General features: G+C 42.1%; 1 protein-coding gene across 3 annotated transcripts in view; it reads left to right on the forward strand.

The window, feature by feature from the left end:
* The window catches only part of LOC139386623 (adenylate cyclase 8 (brain)), a 265,143-nt gene extending 243,305 nt beyond the window's left edge, over positions 1-21,838 (forward strand). For 2 of the 3 annotated variants that reach the window (XM_071132353.1, XM_071132354.1), the window contains 5 exons: positions 6,834-6,992; positions 16,121-16,267; positions 20,298-20,390; positions 20,736-20,850; positions 21,101-21,838. In XM_071132353.1, the coding sequence (XP_070988454.1) occupies positions 6,834-6,992; positions 16,121-16,267; positions 20,298-20,390; positions 20,736-20,850; positions 21,101-21,591 (1,005 nt within the window). In that variant the 3' untranslated portion in view covers positions 21,592-21,838. The remainder of the gene's footprint in view (positions 1-6,833; positions 6,993-16,120; positions 16,268-20,297; positions 20,391-20,735; positions 20,851-21,100) is intronic. The other variant, XM_071132352.1, reaches the window with a different exon arrangement.
* The last annotated feature ends 882 nt before the right edge of the window (positions 21,839-22,720 follow it).

Consider the following 22,720-nt stretch of genomic DNA (forward strand, 5'->3'; position numbering starts at 1 on the left):
ATATCTTTAAGAAATGGCTTTCTTCTTGCCACTCTTCCATAAAGGCCAGATTTGTGCAATATACGACTGATTGTTGTCCTATGGACAGAGTCTCCCACCTCAGCTGTAGATCTCTGCAGTTCATCCAGAGTGATCATGGGCCTCTTGGCTGCATCTCTGATCAGTCTTCTCCTTGAGCTGAAAGTTTAGAGGGACGGCCAGGTCTTGGTAGATTTGCAGTGGTCTGATACTCCTTCCATTTCAATATTATCGCTTGCACAGTGCTCCTTGGGATGTTTAAAGCTTGGGAAATCTTTTTGTATCCAAATCCGGCTTTAAACTTCTTCACAACAGTATCTCGGACCTGCCTGGTGTGTTCCTTGTTCTTCATGATGCTCTCTGCGCTTTTAACGGACCTCTGAGACTATCACAGTGCAGGTGCATTTATACGGAGACTTGATTACACACAGGTGGATTGTATTTATCATTAGTCATTTAGGTCAACATTGGATCATTCAGAGATCCTCACTGAACGTCTGGAGAGAGTTTGCTGCACTGAAAGTAAAGGGGCTGAATAATTTTGCACGCCCAATTTTTCAGTTTTTGATTTGTTAAAAAAGTTTGAAATATCCAATAAATGTTGTTCCACTTCATGATTGTGTCCCACTTGTTGTTGATTCTTCACAAAAAAATACAGTTTTATATCTTTATGTTTGAAGCCTGAAATGTGGCAAAAGGTCGCAAAGTTCAAGGGGGCCGAATACTTTCGCAAGGCACTGTAAATGTCGCCAACAAAACAAGAAACGACCGTGAAGCTTAACAGAGCTATAGTGCCACTAACAAAGATAACTACCCACTCTGAAAGGAGGGAAAAAGGGCTATCTAAGTATGATTCCCAATCAGAGACAACGATAGACAGCTGTCCCTGATTGAGAACCATACCCGGCCAAAACATAGAAAGACAAATCATAGAAATAAAGGACATAGAATGACCACCCAAATTACACCCTGACCAAACCAAATAGAGACATAAAAAGGCTCTCTAAGGTCAGGGCGTGACACAATTGGTTGGGCGCCCGTAAAACTGCTGCCATTTCTTCCTGCGCCAACAAAATTATAACAACTCTTTTATAAAATAAAATCAGTATTTCCCTTCATGTCTTAGTAGGTATGGGTTCTGTTCTAGTTTTGTCGTCGTCTTTTATCATTTTCTTCACCAACGGTCCTAATGTAAAAGTCCATCCTTTTCTCAACGTCTCTCTCCCTCTTTTTTTCCCCCAGGCCTCCCGTTAACCAGGTCCACTCTCCCATTGGCTACAGCTTAACAAGCGACCCTATTGGTCAAAACATAAACTTAAAAGTAAACCAAACTATTCACATTAAATAAATATTTATTCAAAAAGAAGTGCATTAACATTACAATTTTGGAGCAATTCAATCACCTTTTAAATATAATACCAATTAATTATAACAAATAAACTCTGATTGGTTTTAACGAGAATAAACTCAATACCTAGTTCAAACAAGGGTATTACACTAGAATTAGAAAATTAAGGTGCAGAAATTTTATGCTCTTAGTGTAACCATTATTTAACTAGGCAAGTCAGTTAAGAACAAATTCTTATTTACAAGGACAGCCTACTCCTTCCTCCCTGTCGGGGAATTGAACCCCGGTCTCCCACGTGCCCGCACGACAAGGCATTCTTTAGCTAAATATCAAATCAAATTTATTTATATAGCCCTTCGTACATCAGCTGATATCTCAAAGTGCTGTACAGAAACCCAGCATAAAACCCCAAACAGCAAGCAATGCAGGTGTAGAAGCACGGTACTGTAGAAGCACTGTACTGCCAACAGTCACACTGTACAGCTCCATATTATCCGTACCATCCTAACAGAAACCCAAAGGGTTTTTCAATTTTCTTGGAATAGAAACACCATAATATTAATCTGATTAATTAAGCAAGTACCAGTCAAAAGTTTGGACACACCTACTCATTCCAGGATTTTTCTTTATTTTTACAATTTTCTACATTGTGATGTCTTCAATATTATTCTACAACTATGAAATAACATATATGGAATCAGTTAAGAACAAATTCTTATTTACTTTGACAGCCTACTCCTTTTTCCCCTTCGGGGAATCGAACCCCTGTCTCCTGTGCGCCTGCGTTCTCTAGTATAGACATGTTCTGCTCTCCTTTAAGTAAGGAATTAGGCACTTTCCATGCTTACTACAGTATGTATTGTTGGCTATGTTTACTTTATCAGACTGCACAGTGTCCTAATAAACAAATGCAGGTGGCTTATATATTCAAAAGCCTTTAAATGCTTTATTATCCAAATGTAAAAGCATATACTGTACAGTACTGTATTTCTTCATCAGCATATTTATGCTTTCGTTAATAAAATAATGATAAAAATACTCTTTCAATATACAGATGTTGATTTAGTTGTGGATCCATAACGAATTACTATGGTAATAAATGTCACTGATTTACAGAAATATTTACAGAAATATTATTATAAAGTTTTTTAACTTCTTATGGTATAGGGGACGGTTGGTATAGGGGACGGTTGAGTCCCACTTGGGCAAAAAAACAGGGAAAATGCAGCGCGGAAAACAAAAAAAAATGATATCAAAATCTAACTTTCTTTAAATCACACATGTAAATCACACATGTGATTTAAAGAAAGCCAACGTGTCAGATTTTAAAAAGGCTTTTCGGCGAAAGCATCAGAAGCTGTTATCTGATGATAGCCCAATAGTTAACAAAGAGGGTAGCATATTTCAACCCTGCAGGCGCTACACAAAGCGGATAAATAAAATATAAAACATGCATTACCTTTGACGAGCTTCTTTTGTTGGCACTCCAATATGTCCCATAAACATCACAATTGGTCCTTTGTTCGATTAATTCCATCCATATATATCCAATTGTCCATTTATTTGACGCGTTTGATCCAGAAAAAAACATCTTCCAAAAAATGCAACGTCACTACAAAATATTTAAAAAGTTGCCTATAAACTTTGCCAAAATATTTCAAACTACTTTTGTAATACAACTTTAGGTATTTTTAAACGTTAATAATCGATCAAATTGTAGACGGGTCTATCTGTGTTCAATACAGGAAGATGACAAACCATGCTACTTTTCACGTCTTGCACAACTCTCAACAGTGTTACCCAGTTCCTAGATGGCCTACTTCTTCATTGCACAAATGAATAACCTCAACGAAATTCCAAAGACTGGTGACATCCAGTGGAAGCGGTAGGAACTGAAAACAAAAAAATAAGAAATATAATTTGCCAATGAGAACTCTGTGAACAGACAGAGACCAACAAAAAAATAATTCTGAACGGTTAGTCCTCTGGGTTTTGCCTGCTACATAAGTTCTGTTATACTCACAGACATGATTCAAACAGTTTTAGAAACTTCAGCGTATTTCCTATCCAAATCTACAAAAAATATGCATATCTTATATTCCTGGCATGAGTAGCAGGAAGTTCAAATTGGGCACGCTATTTATCCAAAAGTGAAAATGCTGCCCCCTATACCTTAACTTCTTGGACATAGGGGGCACTATTTTAATTTTTGGATGAAAAACGTTCCCGTTTTAAACTAGATATTTTGTCACGAAAAGATGCTCGACTATGCATATAATTGACAGCTTTGGAAATAAAACACTCTGACGTTTCCAAAACTGCAAAGATATTGTCTGTGAGTGCCACAGAACTGATGTTACAGAAAAAACCCAGATAAAAATCCAATCAGGAAGTGCCGCATTTTTTTAAACCGCCTCATGGCAATGACTCCTTATATGGCTGTGGAGGAGCTAATAGTCAGCTCACGTTTTCCACGTTTTCCCCAAGGTGTCTGCAGTATTGTGACGTATTTGTAGGCATATCATTGGAAGATTGACCATAAGAGACTACATCTACAGGTGGTCGCTTGGTGTCCTCCATCGCAATTATTGCGTAATCTCCAGCTGCAGTATTTTTCCGTTTGCTTCTGATGAGAAACCAACTGCCACGAATGATTTATCATCGAATAGATATGTGAAAAATAAACCTTGAGGATTGATTCTAAACAACGTTTGCCATGTTTCTGTCGATATTATGGAGCTAATTTGGAAAAAAGTTTGGCATTGTAGTGACTGCATTTTCGGTTTTTTTTCTTAGCCAAACATGATGAACAAAACGGAGCTATTTCTCCTACACAAATAATATTTTTGGAAAAAAATAACATTTGCTATCTAACTGAGAGTCTCGTCATTGAAAACATCCGAAGTTCTTCAAAGGTAAATTATTTTATTTGAATGCTTTCCTTGTTTTTGTGAAAATGTTGCCTGCTGAATGCTAGGCTTAATGCTATGCTAGGCTATCAATACTCTTACACAAATGCTTGTGTAGCTTTGGTTGAAAAGCATATTTTTAAAATCTGAGATGACAGTGTTGTTTACAAAAGGCTAGCTTGTTTTTCAATATATTTATTTCATTTCATTTGCGATTTTCATGAATAGGAAACGTTGCGTTATGGTAATGAGCTTGAGGCTATGATTACGCCCCTGGATACGGGATTGCTCGACGCTAGAGGTTAAGAAGTTAACCTCTCTAGCGTCCCACCTGGCCAACATCCAGTGAGATTGCAGAGCGCCAAATTCAAATACAGAAATCCTTATCATAATAATACAGAAAAGATAGAACTATTTTACATAGGTTTAAAGATTCACTTCTTGTGAATCCAATCACGGTGTCAGATTTAAGAAATGCTTTATGGAGAAAGCATACCTTACAATTATTTGAAAACATAGCCCAGCAGAAAAATCATTACAAACTGTGACCAGCCAAGTACAAGAGTTACACAAGTCAGAAATAGAGAGAAAATGAATCACTTACCTTTGATGATCTTCATATGGTTGCACTCAGAAGACATTCATTTATTCAATTAATGTTCCTTTTGTTTGATAAAGTGTCTTTATATCCAAAAACCTCAGTTTCGTACGCACGTTTTTTTCTTCAGTAATCTTCAGTAATCCACAAACGCAGTCACAACAGGCAGACAAAAAAATCCAAATAGTATCCATAAAGTTGGTAGAAACATTTCAAACGATGTTCATAATCAATCCTCAGGTTGTTTTTAGCCTAAATAATCGATAATATTTCAACCGGACAATAACGTTGTCGATATAAAAGGTAAACAAGAAAGGCACTCTCTCGGTCGCGCACATGAAAAAGCTCTGTGACACCGCACGGTCCACTCATTCAGACTGCTCTTACTCCCTCATCTTTCAGAATTACAAGCCTGAAACAATTTCTAAAGACTGATGACATCTAGTGGAAGGCATAGGAACTACAATTTGAGTCATAAGTCAATGTAATGGCATTGAATAGAAAACTACAAAAATGAACAAATCCTACTTCCTGAATGGATTTTTCTCTGGTTTTCGCCTGCCGAATCAGTTATGTTATACTCACAGACTATATTTTTACAGTTTTGGAAACGTTAGTGTTTTCTATCCAAATCTACCAATTATATGCATACCCTATCTTCTGGGCCTGAGTAGAAGGCAGTTTAATTTGGGCATGCTTTTCATACAAAATTCCAAATGTCACAAAGCTGTCCAGTACTTTAAAAATATCCTCTCCTGTTGTCCTGGTTTCCAGTGGTTTGCAGAAGAGGATTTCTTCCTTATTTGATCCCCCATAAACGTAATGGACATTATACCAGGAGCTGTGCCACTCCCGCCACGTCTGTTGACTCATCCAGCTGTAATGGATAGAATTCATTGGCTTGTATGCGAAGCAGTAATTGTTTCAAAACATCTCCTGCTATGTCCCTGATGCTACCTAAGACAGGGATTTTTTACTAGGATTAAATTTCAGGAATTGTGAAAAACTGAGTAAATGTATTTGGCTAAGGTGTATGTAAACTTCCAACTTCCACGGTAATTTCTTGGGTCACCCCAAAATGTTTATTTTCATTTTACCTGAATCGTTCTTTTTGTATCCACTTTACCATAACCTCACATAAATGTATGCACACACAAATTAATAGTGATTCCTGATTATATATTGTCCAATTTTCTGGCTTCTGTGATATGCTGTATTCTTGGGGCATAACACAGTTCTATTGTATGGCATGATCACATGAAATTCTAACTATCCTGACCTTAACCCTAACCCCACAAACCAAGTTTTCCCTACTAAATGGTGACAGAATGAGGAGACATTCTGTTTCTATTCAATGCAATTCAGTTCAGTGGTGGTCCTGTGTGGCTCAGTTGGTAGAGCAACAATGGTGTCACGCTTGGTATGAGAGACGGACCAAGGCTCAGCGTGATTAAAGTTCCACATCTTTTACTAAAGAGAATCTTCCAAACAAAACAATAAACAAACAACGAAACGTGACATCAGTGGTGCTACATGCACATACACAAAACAATATCCCACAACCCAGGTGGAAACAATGGAGAACTTAAGTATGATCCCCAATTAGAGACAACGACAATCAGCGGCCTCTAATTGGGAACCATACAACAAAACAATCATAGAAATAGGAAAACTAGAACACCCCCCTAGTCACACCCTGACCTACAACACCATAGAGAACCCTGAGGGCTCTCTGTGGTCAGGGCGTGACAAATGGACTGTTATGGATCGTGAGCTCGATTCCCGCTGGGGCCACCCACATGAAAATGTATGCACGCATTACTGTAAGTCGCTTTGGATAAAAGCGTCTGCTAAATATTATTCAAGGTTTGATGAAGATGCAGAATAATTTGTGATTTTATCTGAACTTTCCTTAACATTGTACCTGTTGTGGCACTGATATTTATTTTTTCCCCCATAGCTGGAATACACTGCCCGGCTGGATTTCCTCTGGCGTGTCCAGGCCAAGGAGGAGATCAACGAGATGAAGGAGCTCCGGGAACACAACGAGAACATGCTCCGGAATATTCTGCCAAGTCACGTTGCCCGCCATTTCCTGGAGAAGGATCGGGATAATGAGGTCAGCTGGAATTATTCCTACCTTATTTTCGTCTGATAGACTGTTCGGGATATGTTCAACTTAATAATGTACCGTATTTATGGTATTTTTAATAACTAATGACTTGTGTGGTCCTGTTTAGCTCAGTTGGTAGAGCATGGTGTTTGCAATGCTAGGGTTGTTGGTTCATTTCTTGATGGGGCCACTCATATGAAAATCTATGCAGAGCATTGCTGTAAATTGCTTTTGAAATATTATTTCAGTATTGGGGTCATACACAACCCAGTTTCATTTGTTTTACCTCTACTTGAACCAAACTCAAGTTACGTTACATTTGTGATTTGGAGCATGAAGAGTAGTTTTCACTTCTTTACTCAACCAAAATGACACTATTGACATATTTACCTATCAAGAGCTGTCGTCAAATATTCATCACAATTGGTTCCATAAACCTCAATGTATGCTAAGTACATATGCCCATTGAGAGCCGTAATTGTTTTTCCGACAAACTTCAGACCGAAACGCAGAAAAGGGTGGCGGTGGTCTGAACTGTCAGCCTTCAGGATGCTTTCACGAAGTGCAGAGAGAGTAGATTCAGTCAGCCTGAAAGCTTTATAAAACAAGACACACTTTTATTCATGTTTCCTTCTTTTAATTTGATGGTAGTAACATGTTAGTTGGTGGGAGATAACCCATTATTCCACACATCCCCATATATGAGTCAGGGACTCAGTGTTGAAGGCTTCCGAATGTGAAAGGAAAGTTTTGAAGAAGATACGTTTTTATTTATTTACTGGGTTTACCTCTGAATTCACTCTTGAATTTTAACCTTAAAACACATACAAAAAAATACATATAAACACATACAACCTGGTCTTAGAGCGTTTAATATAATTCTGTTTGTAAATCTGTGACACTCCATTTAATATGATATTCTGTTTCATATGGTTACATAAGATGGTTACTTAAGGCAAAAACGAAAGAAGGGCGATTGGCATTTCAGCTAATTAGCACATTTTCAACTGCTTACTACTTTTTAGCTACTTTGCAGATACTTAGCATGCTAGATAACCCTAACCTTAAACCTTTTAGCTAACCCTTCCCCTTTAACCTAACTCCTAGCCTAGTTAAAGTTATCGAGCTAGCTAACGTTACCGACCTAGCCACCTAGCTAGAATTCTTAACGTATTACACATTTAGCAAATTCGTAACATATTGTACATTTTCCAGATTTGTAACATATTGTGTTTTGTAAATTCGTAACATATAATAAAATGTAGTGTCAGAATCATACAGAATCATACAACATGCTCTGAGACCCGGTTTGGAGTCAAAGAAGCAGTGGAAATTTGAACATGAAAATATTGGTTTGGCAAACTCAATCAAAAAAGCTAATCGAAACCTCTACAACACACAAAGGTTATAACATTCTGGATATGGCAATATATAGATAACATTTGGTTATGATCAGTTTGTATAGGCTACTTCCCACAGTCAAATTCAGCATGGGTCAACAACAGGGATCATCAACTAGATTCAGCCGCGGGCTGATTTTTTATTGAGCGGATGGTTGGGGGGCCGGAACAGAATAAAAAATGATTTGTAGACTGCAAGAATCCCACACAGATATTGTCACGGTCGTCCTCCTCTTCATCTGAAGAGGAGAGGCGAAAAGGATCAGAGGACCAATATGCGGCGTGGTAAGTGTCCATGGTAAATCTTTAATAAAGAAAGACTAAACATTACACAAAAGAGTAACAAAAACAATAAACCAAATTCGACCGTGAAGCTACAAAATGAGACCTGTGCTGACACAAGCCACTAACATAGACAATCACCCACAAACAAACAGTGCAACCCAGGCTACCTAAGTATGATTCTCAATCAGAGACAACTAATGACACCTGCCTCTGATTGAGAACCATACTAGGCCGAAACAAAGAAATGCCCCAAAACATAGAAAAACAAACAGACTGCCCACCCAACTCACGCCCTGACCATACTAAATAAATACAAAACAAAGGAAATAAAGGTCAGAACGTGACAGTACCCCCCCCCCCCCCCCCAAAGGTGCGGACTCCGGCCGCAAAACCTTGACCTATAGGGGAGGGTCTGGGTGGGCGTCTGTCCGCGGTGGCGGCTCTGGCGCGGGACGCGGACCCCACTTCACCATTGTCTTAGTCTGCCTTGTTGTCTGCCTCCGTGGCTTTCTCACCATGGCCACCCCTCTCAATGACCCCACTGGACAGAGGGGCTGCTCGGGACAGAGGTGGGGCAGCTGCTCGGGACAGAGGTGGGGCAGCTGCTCGGGACAGAGGTGGGGCAGCTGCTCGGGACAGAGGTGGGGCAGCTGCTCGGGACAGAGGTGGGGCAGCTGCTCGGGACAGAGGTGGGGCAGCTGCTCGGGACAGAGGTGGGGCAGCTGCTCGGGACAGAGGTGGGGCAGCTGCTCGGGACAGAGGGACAGCTGCTCGGGACAGAGGGACAGCTGCTCGGGGCTGAGGGGCTCTGGCGCCTCTGGGCTGAGGGGCTCTGGCGCCTCTGGGCTGAGGGGCTCTGGCGCCTCAGACGCCGGCAGACTCCGGCAGCGGCGCCGGACAGGCGGGAGGCTCCGGCAGCGGCGCCGGACAGGCGGGAGGCTCCGGCAGCGGCGCCGGACAGGCGGGAGGCTCCGGCAGCGGCGCCGGACAGGCGGGAGGCTCCGGCAGCGGCGCCGGACAGGCGGGAGGCTCCGGCAGCGGCGCCGGACAGGCGGGAGGCTCTGGCAGCGGCGCCGGACAGGCGGGAGGCTCCGGCAGCGGCGCCGGACAGGCGGGACCACCTGCAGGAAGGAGACAGAGAGACAGCCTGGTGCGTGGGGCTGCCACAGGAACCACCAGGCTGGGGAGACCTTCAGGAGGCTTGGGGTTAGGAGGAGGCACCTGAAGGACCAGGCTGTGGGGGAGCACTGGAGCTCTGGTGCGCAACCTTGGCACCACTTCCCCAGGCTGGATAACCACTCTAGCCCGGACCCTCCAGAGTGCAGGCACAGGTTGAACCGGGCTGTGGGTAAGCACGGGAGATCTAGTGCTTACTACACGCACCTCTCCCTTAGGCTCCACTCCCACATTTGCCCGACACGAGCGGAGCGCAGGCAGAGGACGCACTGCACCCTCCCAGCGCCCCGGAGACACAGCACGCAGAGCCGGCGCAGGATACCCTGGACCAAAACTGCGTACCGGCGACCAGACCCGCTGAGCAGGCACCATACGCCCTGGCTCGATGCCCGCGCTCGCATGACACTCTCGGGGGGCTGTCCTATAGCGCACCGGGCTATGGACACGTACTGGCGACCCCGTGCGCTTAACCGCATAACACGGTGCCTGACCAGTAACGCCCTGCTTATAATAAGCACGAGGAGTGAGCGCAGGTCTGCTACCTGGCTTAGCTCCACCCCTCGTGTGCCCCCCCCCAAAAAAATTGGGGGGCTGCCTCTCGTACCTGTCGCACTGCCGTGCTGCCTTCGCCAACCTCATTCTCCTGTAACCTTCCTTGCATTGCTCCATCGAATCCCAGGAGGGCTCCGGCACTCTCCCTGGGTCGATCGCCCATCTGTCTATCTCCTCCCAAGTTGTGTAGTCCTGAGAAGCTGGCCGCTGTTGTTGTCGCTGCTGCTGCTGCCGTTGCTGCCTTTTACCACGCCGCTTGGTCCTTGGTGGGTGGGTGATTCTGTCACGGTCGTCCTCCTCTTCATCTGAAGAGGAGAGGCGAAAAGGATCAGAGGACCAATATGCGGCATGGTAAGTGTCCATGGTAAATCTTTAATAAAGAAAGACTGAACACTACACAAAAGAGTAGCAAAAACAATAAACCAAATTCGACCGTGAAGCTACAAAATGAGACCTGTGCTGACACAAGCCACTAACATAGACAATCACCCACAAACAAACAGTGCAACCCAGGCTACCTAAGTATGATTCTCAATCAGAGACAACTAATGACACCTGCCTCTGATTGAGAACCATACTAGGCCGAAACAAAGAAATGCCCCAAAACATAGAAAAACAAACATAGACTGCCCACCCAACTCACGCCCTGACCATACTAAATAAATACAAAACAAAGGAAATAAAGGTCAGAACGTGACAGATATATATAATATTTGTCTAAAACATAATAATTTAAAACCTTGCTTAAATTTATATACGATCACATCTCTCGATTATGCGTGGGAATACTTGGGAACAGATTTCCAAAATTAAAATAAATTGGAGCTGATTTCCTGGTGTTTTTACAGTATTTTATGTCCAACAATGAACATTTTAAATAAAAAAATAAACAAATGACGGAGTTTTTTTGCTCTGAAAACTTTGGTTGGGGGGCCAAATAAAATCACCCACGGGTGGTAGTTGACGAACCCTGGTCTACAATATTGCTACATTGTTAGAGTATTGGGACACAGCCAAAGCACCGTTCTGTTACCAAGCTTCTCCGGTTAAGAATAAAGCAGCAAAGTTTATAAAGTCACCCACTCGCTCCATCTGTTGCATAGTTAGAGTTTCATGGGTATTACAGTCTGACATCAAACATTAACAACAAGACACGTCGCCGTATATCTGCCTCAAAACAGATCTTAGCCACTGCTTCCAACCACAGTTAAATCTTCTTTACCAGTTTGCTTTATTTTAACGGATGGCCTAATTTCAATGTTTAGTGGCTGATGAGCACTGAGACGTTTTATCTCTACTTTTTCTTCATAATGCACATTTTGAAAATGATAAGATAATCAACATGATTTGTGTTTCATGGTATCTTTTCAGCTACTGTAAGTTGACACACATCAGTCCAATCAAAGTTACCGGAGAAAAGATGTTGATTTATCTGTGACCAATGACCTTGAGCCTTCTTGGACTGGCACTGCCAAGGGCCACCCAAGCGGGCAGAAGCTGCCTAGTCCTCAATCAGCTCTCCCAGTAGGTGCTGCTGTGTTGTTAGTGACATCACCCTTAAGCAAATCACACGAAAACAGAGAAGATCAACAACGCCAACGGTCTGTGGTTTCTTTGGCTGCCCAGAAGGCATGGAGGGAGGCTGAAACAGCTGCATTCTGAAGCTGCCTTACTCAAAGACAATTTACCGAAACAATAATATGATATGGGGGAGTTGAGTATGCTTCTTTATTATCAGAATTCAATGATTTTGTGTACATTATTTGCTAACTGGTATGATATAATATTGTGCTGCGAGTGAATGTCAGAATTATATGCAAAACAGCGGCATTTGCTGGATAGTGGTTGCTCTGAATGATGTGTCGCCACTGCAAAGAAGACACAATTATGTCCCAGGCGTGAAGTTTCCCCTAGATGCAAATCTACAAACCAGGGAGTCACGAATGGAACGCAATGGGTTGTTTTTATGGATGATTGATTGATTGATAGAGAGAGAAACTATGTATCAATTAATCAGTTCAAGTCAAAAACATTTTTGGGGGTATCAGACAAATAAAATTCAAATAGTTAAGTTTTTAATTTAGAGCAAAATGGTATAGTATATCTAAAAACCTCTATGCACAGGAGCAAAGAGCATCCACTAAATAATTAATCTCATTAAGCCAGAGATTAATTAATTAAACCATAATTGCTCAATTGCCCACATATGAAAAATATACACAACCTGTTACTAAGTTAACACAATTATTTTACAGTACCATTGTTTAATAAGCTTGAACTTTGACCCACGACTGCATAAATGAATTGCGAATGTAGTATCATTCAAAGGACTGCTAACTTGTATAGCTATTTTTAGTCTACATATTATTCTATCTGAATGAATGCCTTGCCTACATCAACTAGCATATTTGTGATGTATTAACATTGCACCCTAGTGGTGATGATTTGACAGTCCCTCATCATTTGCATCCCTGCTAGGGGCAAGGGTAGAACTAGATGAGTTGGTGAAATGGATTAGCATACGACTGGAAAACATTGAGCTTTCCGTGCAAGTATTCGAGGAAGCACTAACTTAAACTTTCATCACAGCCATGTTGATTACAAACAAAACAGCTTTGTTGCATTTTGTAACTCGGGATTACATATTCGGTTGTCGTGGAAAAGACGCATCATTAAAAACTTTTATAAACAACTGGTTGCAGTTCAGAGCCAACCTGGATACTAAAGAAATCCTGAGGGAAATCGAATCCCGAGGGAAGTAACAACAGCTTTATGCTATGGATGTACAACATCCTCCATCGTGGAAAGATCCGGCTACCTCACAAAATAATTCTAACCCGACAGGAAAAAGAAAATGGGTAAAAGTAATGTATAATATCCCCAGGTGTAAAATAGTAAATCGCGGCTACTTCTCAGAGAATTTCGAATTATCAAGAGGAGTTAAACAAGGGTGTCCACTGTCACCATTTCTCTTCGTTATGGCCATTGAAATGTTAGCTATTAAAATCAGATCAAATAGCAACATTAGAGGATTAGAAATCCAAGGCTTAAAAACAAAGGTGTCCATGTATGCCGATGACTCAAGTTTTATATTAGCTAGATCCCTGCAATATCTCATTGAAGATCTAGATAACTTTTCTGGACTCTCTGGACTAAAACCTAATTATGATAAGTGTACAATATTACGTATTGGATCTTTTAAAAATACAAATGTTACATTACCCTGCAGTTTACCAATAAAATGGGCTACTGGTGAAGTAGACATACAAGGTATTCATATCACAAAATATACATGAGCTCTCCACAATGAATTTCAATAGAAATGGTGTAAAAATAGACAAGATCCTGCAACCGTGGAGAGGTAAATACCTGTCTATTTATGGAAGAATTGCCCTGATTAACTCCTTAGTCAGATCTCAGTTTACTCACTTATGGTGCTGCCTACTCCTGATTCGTTTTTCAAATCATACAAGCAAAATATATCTTGCTTTATCTGGGACACTAAAGCAGACAAAATAAAGCGTGCCTATCTATATAATGAATATGAATTGGGTGGTTTGAGATTATCAAATATAAAATAACTAAACCTCTCTCTAAATGCTTCACTTATTCAAAAGTTTGACTTGTACCCTAAATGGTTCTCAAGTAGATTACTAAGAAAAGCTAATTTGTTGTTTAAAAATGGCTTTTTTGCCTTTGTGCAGATTGCCATGTCTCATTTTTGATTAATTGAAAATTATACTTTTTTCAAAGTATCTCTCTTTCAAACAAGCATTGCAGAGCTGGCTACAATTTCAGTTTCATCCCCTTGAAAAGATTGAACAAATATTACAACAAATATTATATCTATTATAACTCAAATGTGCTGGTTGATAAAATACCTGTATTTATGGGAAATATGTTTGATAAGAGTATTTTGTTTTTAAATGATATTGTAAATTGGAATGGTAGAGTTATGTCCTTCATGGAGTTATCAGAATTGTATGGGAATGTCTGCTCAATCCCAGAGTACAACCAATTGATTACAGCATTACCCCCAAAATGGAGGAGGCAGGTGGCAGACGGAGGAGGCAGGGAAATACTCTGTCTGCCAAATATAAGGAAACAAAACTGCCGGAGGAATAAAAGCATAGCATAAATAGGAAACTATATCAGTTTAATTAGAGGACCAGGATGTTGACAGCTGTATCATACAGATTGCAAAATAGTTGGGAAGAGATTTTTGAAGTACCGATTCCATGGTACAGGGTTTATGAGTTGATATAAATAAAACGAGGCAAAATTCAAGACTTTGTGATTTTCAGCTAAAATAATTATATAGAATTCTTGCCACCAACAAAATGTTGAATATTTGGGGCATTCAATCGTTGAAGCTCTGCAGATTTAGTTTTTACAGCTAATGCCGGTTTTCCTGAGCCTGATGCCGTGCAGGTGTTTGTACACGTGCATATACACACACTCTCATCAAATGCACACGTGCACAAACACGGACGGACACACAGTGTACAGCACTCAAACATATTCAGTTGACCTTGCTGTTATGATTTTTGTTGTCCTTGTTGTTTTTTGCATGATTGTTTTCTGTTTTCCTTTGTCTTTCTCTTTTGTTCATTTTGTTGGTCGTTGGTGCATGGTGGGGGGTATTGGGGGTATTGGGGGTGGGGAATGTAATATTTTTTTTTAATTATTATTATTATTTATTGATTTCTTTTTTTGGGGGGGGGGGGTCTCGGATGGTTGAGGGACAGCTCTTGGGGAACTGTGGGGGGGGGGGACCTCGGAGGGCTGGATGGGAGCTTGGGCCGGTGGCTAATGGATCGCTGGTTCAGGTCCCCAATTTTTATGTATTTTTTTAGATCTGTAAACTAAGCTGGGCGTTGACCCTGGTTGCTTCTGTGTGTCGCTCTGGATGGGAGTCTGTTAGATGACTAATGTGATGTAGTTGTTGAGTGGCTTCACTGCAGGTACATTGTATGTTTTAAACATAAAAAAAAAAAAAATACAAAAAAGAACTAGATGTGTGACTAAGTATTGTTAATCTACAAGACTAACTAAAATGAACTTAGACCCTTTCGTGCAATCAAATGACCAAATCGCCTCATGGGTGGAATGTCATTCATATTTTTCATGATTTATAATTAATGATTACAAATCCAGTGTTTCATTGTCGAACGGTTTTGTTATATTTCAGTCTTCTTTGAAGTATATAAAATGTCATATTGGGATGCAAACTCAAAAATGAGCAAATATCTCTATATCTGACTTGGTACAAGTGTCTTATTTTTTTGAAGCCCATTACCATGTGTGTGAGGTTTACACTTTTGTTTCAAAGTAGATTTGTTGAAGACTACCAAGAAACACTGTGTGACCCTGATTTAGCCCACTGCAGTAAAATGTTAACACAAGAACCAACACAGCCATTTTTTTTAGGTATGATGTGCCATTAAAATTCGACCGTTGTAAAAGTATATTTATGGAAAAATTGCTCTGATAAACTCTTTAGTCATATCTGAGTTTACTCACTTACTTATGGTGCTGCCTACTCCTGATTAATTTTTCAAATCATATGAGCAAATCACATGTCCCTTCCATCCTTGACCTTTTCCAAATAAGTGTATATAACTACCTGACGTTGTTAGAATTCCATGATATGTCATTTTCAATGGCTTTTTCCCTGCCCCTCTTTCTTTAAACATACATTGTCCGCATTTTGTTCCACAGGAGCTTTACTCCCAGTCTTACGATGCTGTGGGTGTGATGTTTGCCTCCATCCCGGGCTTTGCCGACTTCTACTCCCAAACAGAGATGAACAACCAAGGAGTGGAGTGTCTGCGCCTCCTCAACGAGATCATTGCCGACTTTGACGAGGTGGGGAACTGCAACATTGTCCTTTTCACTGTCCCGCAAAAAAGTACTTTTTTTGTAATTTGTTTTGTTTCATTGATTGTAAATGGGCTAGACAGGGTGAAGAGACTATATACACTGCTCAAATTTTTTTTTTTTATAAATAAAAAAGAAACACTTAAACAACACAATGTAACTCCAAGTCAATCACACTTCTGTGAAATCAAACTGTTCACTTAGGAAGCAACACTGATTGACAATAAATTTCACATGCTGTTGTGCAAATGGAATAGATGTAACGGATGTGAAACGGCTAGCTAGTTAGCGGTTGTGCTAGCTAAATAGCGTTTCAGTCGGTGACGTCACTTGCTCTGAGACCTTGAAGTAGTAGTTCCACTTGCTCTGCAAGGGCCGCGGCTTTTGTGGAGCGATGGGTAACGATGCTTCATGGGTGACTGTTGTTGTGTGCCGGGTATGGGCAAGGGGACGGTCTAAAGTTATACTGTTACATAGACAACAGGTGAAAATTATAGGCAATTAGCAAGACAAGACCCCCAACAAAGGAGTGGTTCTGCAGGTGGTGACCACAGACCACTTCTCAGTTCCTATGCTTCCTGGCTGATGTTTTGGTCACTTTTGAATGCTAGCGGTGCTTTCACTCTAGTGGTAGCATGAGACGGAGTCTACAACCCACACAAGTGGCTCAGGTAGTGTAGCTCATCCAGGATGGCACATCAATGCAAGCTGTGGCAAGAAGGTTTGCTGTGTCTGTCAGCGTAGTGTCCAGAGCATGGAGGCGCTACCAGGAGACAGGCCAGTACATCAGGAGACGTGGAGGAGGCCGTAGGAGGACAACAACCCAGCAGCAGGACCACAACCTCTGCCTTTCTGCAAGGAGGAGCAGGAGGAGCACTGCCAGAGCCAAAATGATGAGATCAAAATGATCTCCAGCAGGCCACAAATGTGCATGTGTCTGCTCAAACGGTCAGAAACAGATATGAGGGCCCGACGTCCACAGGTGGGGGTTGTGCTTACAGCCCAACACCGTGCAGGACGTTTGGCATTTGCCAGAGAACACCAAGATTGGCAAATTCGCCACTGGCGCCCTGTGCTCTTCACAGATGAAAGCAGGTTCACACTGAGCACATGTGACAGAGTCTGGAGACGCCGTGGAGAACGTTCTGCTGCCTGCAACATCCTCCAGCATGACCGGTTTGGCGGTGGGTCATGGTGTGGGGTGGCATTTCTTTGGGGGGCCGCACAGCCCTCCATGTGCTCGCCAGATGTAGCCTGACTGCCATTAGGTACCGAGATGAGATACCCAGACCCCTTGTGAGACTATGCTGGTGCGGTTGGCCCTGTGTTCCTCCTAATGCAAGACAAGAAATAAGACAAAAAAACGGAAAACTTGAGCGTGCATAACTTTTCACCCCCCCCCCCCTCACCCCACAAAGTCAATACTTTGTAGAGCCACCTTTTGCAGCAATTACAGCTGTATTTCTTGGCACATCTAGCCACTGGGATTTTTGCCCATTCTTCAAAGCAAAACAGCTCCAGCTCCTTCAAGTTGGATGGGTTCCACTGCCGTACAGCAATCTTTAAGTCATACCACAGATTCTCAATTGTATTGAGGCCTGGGCTTTGACTAGGTCATTCAAGACATTGAAATGTTTCCCCTTAAACCACTCGAGTCTTGCTTTAGCAGTATGCTTAGGGTCATTGTCCTGCTGGAAGGTGAACCTCCATCCCAAACTCAAATCTCTGGAAGACTGAAACAGGTTTCCCTCAAGAAGTTCCCTTTATTTAGCGCCATCCATAATTTCTTAAATTCTGACCAGTTTCCCAGGCCCTGCCGATGAAAAACATTCCCACAGCATGATGCTGCCGCAACCATGCTTCACTATGGGGATGGTGTTCTCGGGGTGATTTGAGGTGTTTGGTTTGCTCCAGACATTTTCCTTGATGGCCAAAAAGCTCAATTTTAGTCTCATCTGACCGGAGTACTTTCTTCCATATGTTTGGGGAGTCTCCCACATGCCTTTTGGCAAACACCAAACGTGTTTGCTTATTTTGTTCTTTAAGCATTGCCTTTTTCTGGCCACACTTCCATAAAGCCCAGCTCTGTGGAGTGTACAACTTAATAAGGTGTTCCTATGGACAGATACTCCAATCTCTGCTGTGAGCTTTGCAGCTCCTTCAGGGTTATCGTTGGTCTCTTTGTTGCCTCTCTGATTAATGCCCTCCTTGCCTGATTCGTGAGTTTTGGTGGGTGTCCCTCTCTTGGCAGGTTTGTTGTAGTGCAATAATATTTCCATTTTGTTAATAACAGATTTAATGGTGCTCCGTGGGACGTTCAAGGTTTCAGATTGTTTTTTATAACCCAACCATGATCTGTACTTCTCCACCACTTTGTTCCTGACCTGTTTGGAGAGCTCCTTGGTCTTTATGGTGCCGCTTGCTTGGTAGTGCCCCTTTCTTAGTGGTGTTGCAGACTCTGGGGCCGTTCAGAACAGGTGTATATATACAGAGATTATGTGACCGATCATGTGACACTTAGATTGCACACAGGTGGACTTTATTTAACTAATTATGTGACTTCTGAAGGAAATTGGTTGCACCAGATCTTATTTAGTGGCTTTTTGAAACAAGTCATTTTTTAAATTTTGAATTCACCAATTTGGACTAATTTGTGTACAGTATGTCCATTACATGAAAAACAATGTTTAATCAATTTAAATTGCATGTTGGTATGCAACAACATTGGAAAAACGCAAAGGGGGATGAATACTTTCGCAAGGCATTGTATTTGAGAATGCTATTCATTGACTACAGCTCAGCGTTCAACACCATATTGCCCTCAAAGCTCATCACTAAGCTAAGGACCCTGGGACTAAACAACTCCCTCTGCAACTGAATCCTGGACTTCCTGACGGGCCGCTCCCCAGGTGGTAAGGGTAGGTAACAACATATTTGCCATGCTGATCCTCAACACAGGGGCCCTTCAGGGGTGTGTGCTCAGTCTCCTCCTGTACTCCCTGTTCACCCATGACTGTATGGCCAAGCACGACCACAACGCCATCATTAAGTTTGCCGACGACACAACAGTGGGCCTGATCACCGAAAACAATGAGACAGCCTATAAGGAGGAGGTCAGAGACCTGGCAGTGTGGTGCCAGGATAACAACCTCTCCCTCAACGTGATCAAGACAAACGAGATGATAGTGGACTACTGGAAAAGGAGGCCCGAACACGCCCCAATTCTCATCGACGGGGATATAGTGGAGTAGGTTGAGAGCTTCAAGTTCCTTGGTCCACCAACAAACTGTCATGGTCCAAACACACCAAGACAGTCGTGAAGAGGACACAACAACGCCTACTCCCCCTCAGGAATGAAAAGATTTGGCATGGGTCCTCGCTAGTCAAACTATCAAAATAAGCAGGGAAGGCCATTCACTCAAAAATGTTGTTGGGATTTTGCAGTTGACAGTTGTGCTAGTCAGATGCAATGGTATGAAATGTTTTAAATTAAAGGTATCACTCTGCTTCAACAGAGTACAAAAATTAGTTTGAGATCTTTCACTAAACTATTCATATCGTTTTACAGAGAATCCTGGTGGAATGGGTGGCATCTGACAATGAGATTCTGTTCTAAATCTGCCATAGAACCGTGTTATTCACGGACGGTGTCAATGTCACCAAACGAGGCCAGAACAAGACACAAACCAGCTGCAGTCGACTAATGCCTCGCCTCTTTGGACAGGAATAGACGTGCCTTTTCCCGACTTGAAACTTGCCCCAAGATACAGCACATACTTAGGTAGCAGCTGCAAAGCTGCACAGTGGATGGATGAAGAAACACTTTTATGTGATATGGCATTGCTTTATAAGTTGCTAATGGGTTGTTTGGTATAATGAGTTGCTTACTCTGTCAATCAATCACGCGATTTATTGACCAAATCTTGTTTACCCTTTGGTGTAGTGATGCGATATTGAGCACAGTTAATTAACAATGGACTACTTGTGTTTCTTCTCTCCCCTGTTTGTCTTTGTGTAGCTGCTTGGTGAGGAACGTTTCCAGGACATTGAGAAGATTAAGACTATCGGAAGCACATACATGGCAGTCTCCGGACTGTCACCAGAAAAACAAGTGAGCAAAATCAACATTTTGTGGTTTAGTAATTCGTGGCCATATCCTGACTTGCATAAAAGCTATATATTAACACTGATACCATTGATTTGTGCTGTTACCTTGTACATGCTGTATGTGTAGGTGCAGTACAAAGATATGGACAAATTGTGCACAAGGTGTAACAAGACATAAAACGCAGAACTTGACCCTTATTTCTAAAGAGGGGGTATTTTATCTGTACATCATCATGTGTGGCATAACTCTGACCCCATTTGACACTGGTAACACGATAATCTCAATCTGTGATTCAGTTTGCACTGTCAATCTGGTTTGGGTTCTCTCTGATGTCACTCTGATTCTTAGCAATGTGAGGACAAGTGGGGTCATCTGTGTGAGCTGGCCGACTTTGCCATCGCCCTGAACGAGAGCATCCAAGAGATCAACAAGCACTCCTTCAACAACTTTGAGCTAAGAATTGGTAAGAAATCCCAAGTGCTCCCTCCCTGGCAACGACTCAAAATGAATAGACTATGAAAGTGTTTGAAATTCATTAACACACTGTAGTTTTGTCTCTAGGTGGAGCTAACTCTTCTCCAAATCTCACTCGTCTTTCTTCTCGATTTCCCTTCTCCGCTCAATCATCTCATATTCCTATTTTTCTTCCTCTTCCTCCTTTTCCATCCCCTTCTCTTCATTTTCGTCATCTTCCCCATCCTTCTTTTTCGCAGGCATGGCACATGGCTCGGTGGTGGCGGGTGTGATAGGCGCCAAGAAGCCCCAGTACGACATCTGGGGCAAAACAGTGAACCTGTCGAGCCGCATGGACAGCACAGGCGTGAGTGGCAAGATCCAGGTGCCTGAGGACACCTACCTGATCCTGAAGGAGCGAGGCTTCGCCTTTGAGTACCGTGGCGAGATCTACGTGAAGGGCATCAGCGAGCAGGAGGGCAAGATCCGCACACACTTCCTGATGGGCCGTGTGCAGCCCAACCCGCTCATCATGCAGCCGCGCAAGCTCCAGGGCCAGTACTCGCTGGCAGCCGTGGTGCTGGGCCTGGTCCAGTCACTCAACCGACAAAAGCAGAAGCAGATCCTGAACGAGAACAACAACTCGGGCATCATGAAGGGCCATCACCACTACAACAGGAGGACGTTGCTGGCCCCTGGGGGGGCAGAGGTTGGCCATGCCGAAGTGGCAGATAAGACTGAGTTGCCCTGAAGAGGCCCGCTGCAAAAAGGCAGGGAGGAAGGGGACTTGACAGGACTGTGCTTTCTGTTTTCATCCGCCCTCATTGCATCGATTTGTCCATTCATCCATCTGTCCAGCCATCAATCTATCTATCCTTCTGACAATTCAATGTTCTGCCTACTATACCCCCTAACCCCTTGCCTGGTGTCAATGTTTCTGTTTTGTATTTATTTTATATAAGAGAACACAATAAAGGAGTTTAATTTTTTATAGATAACTTGTGTCTGGTGACTTTTTTATTTTGTCAGTGCTTGACATTCATACAACAATCCTTGCCCTTGCAGTTTATTTTCTGCTCAGACGTAAGTAGCTGGACCGTGTGTTAGAGCCGGACTGGATTGTGAACCTGCATGACACCCATCTCCCAGGAGTGTTGTCTACGGAGACAGGCATTTAGAGTTGCAAAAATCTGTTACCTTTGCTAAAATTCCCCCTCCCTACCCTTTGCCAAAATGTTCAGGTTTTCAATGTGTCTGACAATGGTGGTAAGATCAAAACATCACTTCAATAGAAAATATAAACATTTACAAGTTGGCATGTTGGAGTTTATTATTTTATCCCTGTTTATACCTGGTTCTAACTTGTAACCTTTCCTGATCTTTCCTGGTCCACATTCTGATTGTGCCTGTTAGCACCAGGTTTAAACGGGGCTCTAAATATCATCTCCTAATCTACACAAAACATCCTAATTGTTTTGACTGCTTTGAGAGCTTTTAAAAACACAAATTCTATCTGCTGCAATGGGGCTAACTGATCTAGGATCAATCACTTCATTGAAAATTAGTTTAGAGGCGTAGAGTGCAAGAGGCTGCTGCTGACTGAGCCACCTATTGGATAGATGAGTTCCGTTTGTGCTATGTCTCTGATAATAGTGAGGCATTAGTTCATTGTGATGAGGGAAACTAACAACTCAAATGAGTCCTGTGAGAATCACCTTCCAACCCACTGGGCACACACTGGTTGAATCAACATTGTTTCCACGTCATTTCAATGAAACAACGTTGAACCAATGTGGAATAGACATTAAATTGTCTGTTTCCCAGTGGGAAATAACCATTTTGATTTTATTCAACATTCTAGCACTAGAGGAGTGCACAGG

The sequence above is a fragment of the Oncorhynchus clarkii genome, chromosome 28 (assembly GCF_045791955.1).
Source record: "Oncorhynchus clarkii lewisi isolate Uvic-CL-2024 chromosome 28, UVic_Ocla_1.0, whole genome shotgun sequence".
In the NCBI taxonomy this organism is placed as follows: domain Eukaryota; kingdom Metazoa; phylum Chordata; class Actinopteri; order Salmoniformes; family Salmonidae; genus Oncorhynchus; species Oncorhynchus clarkii.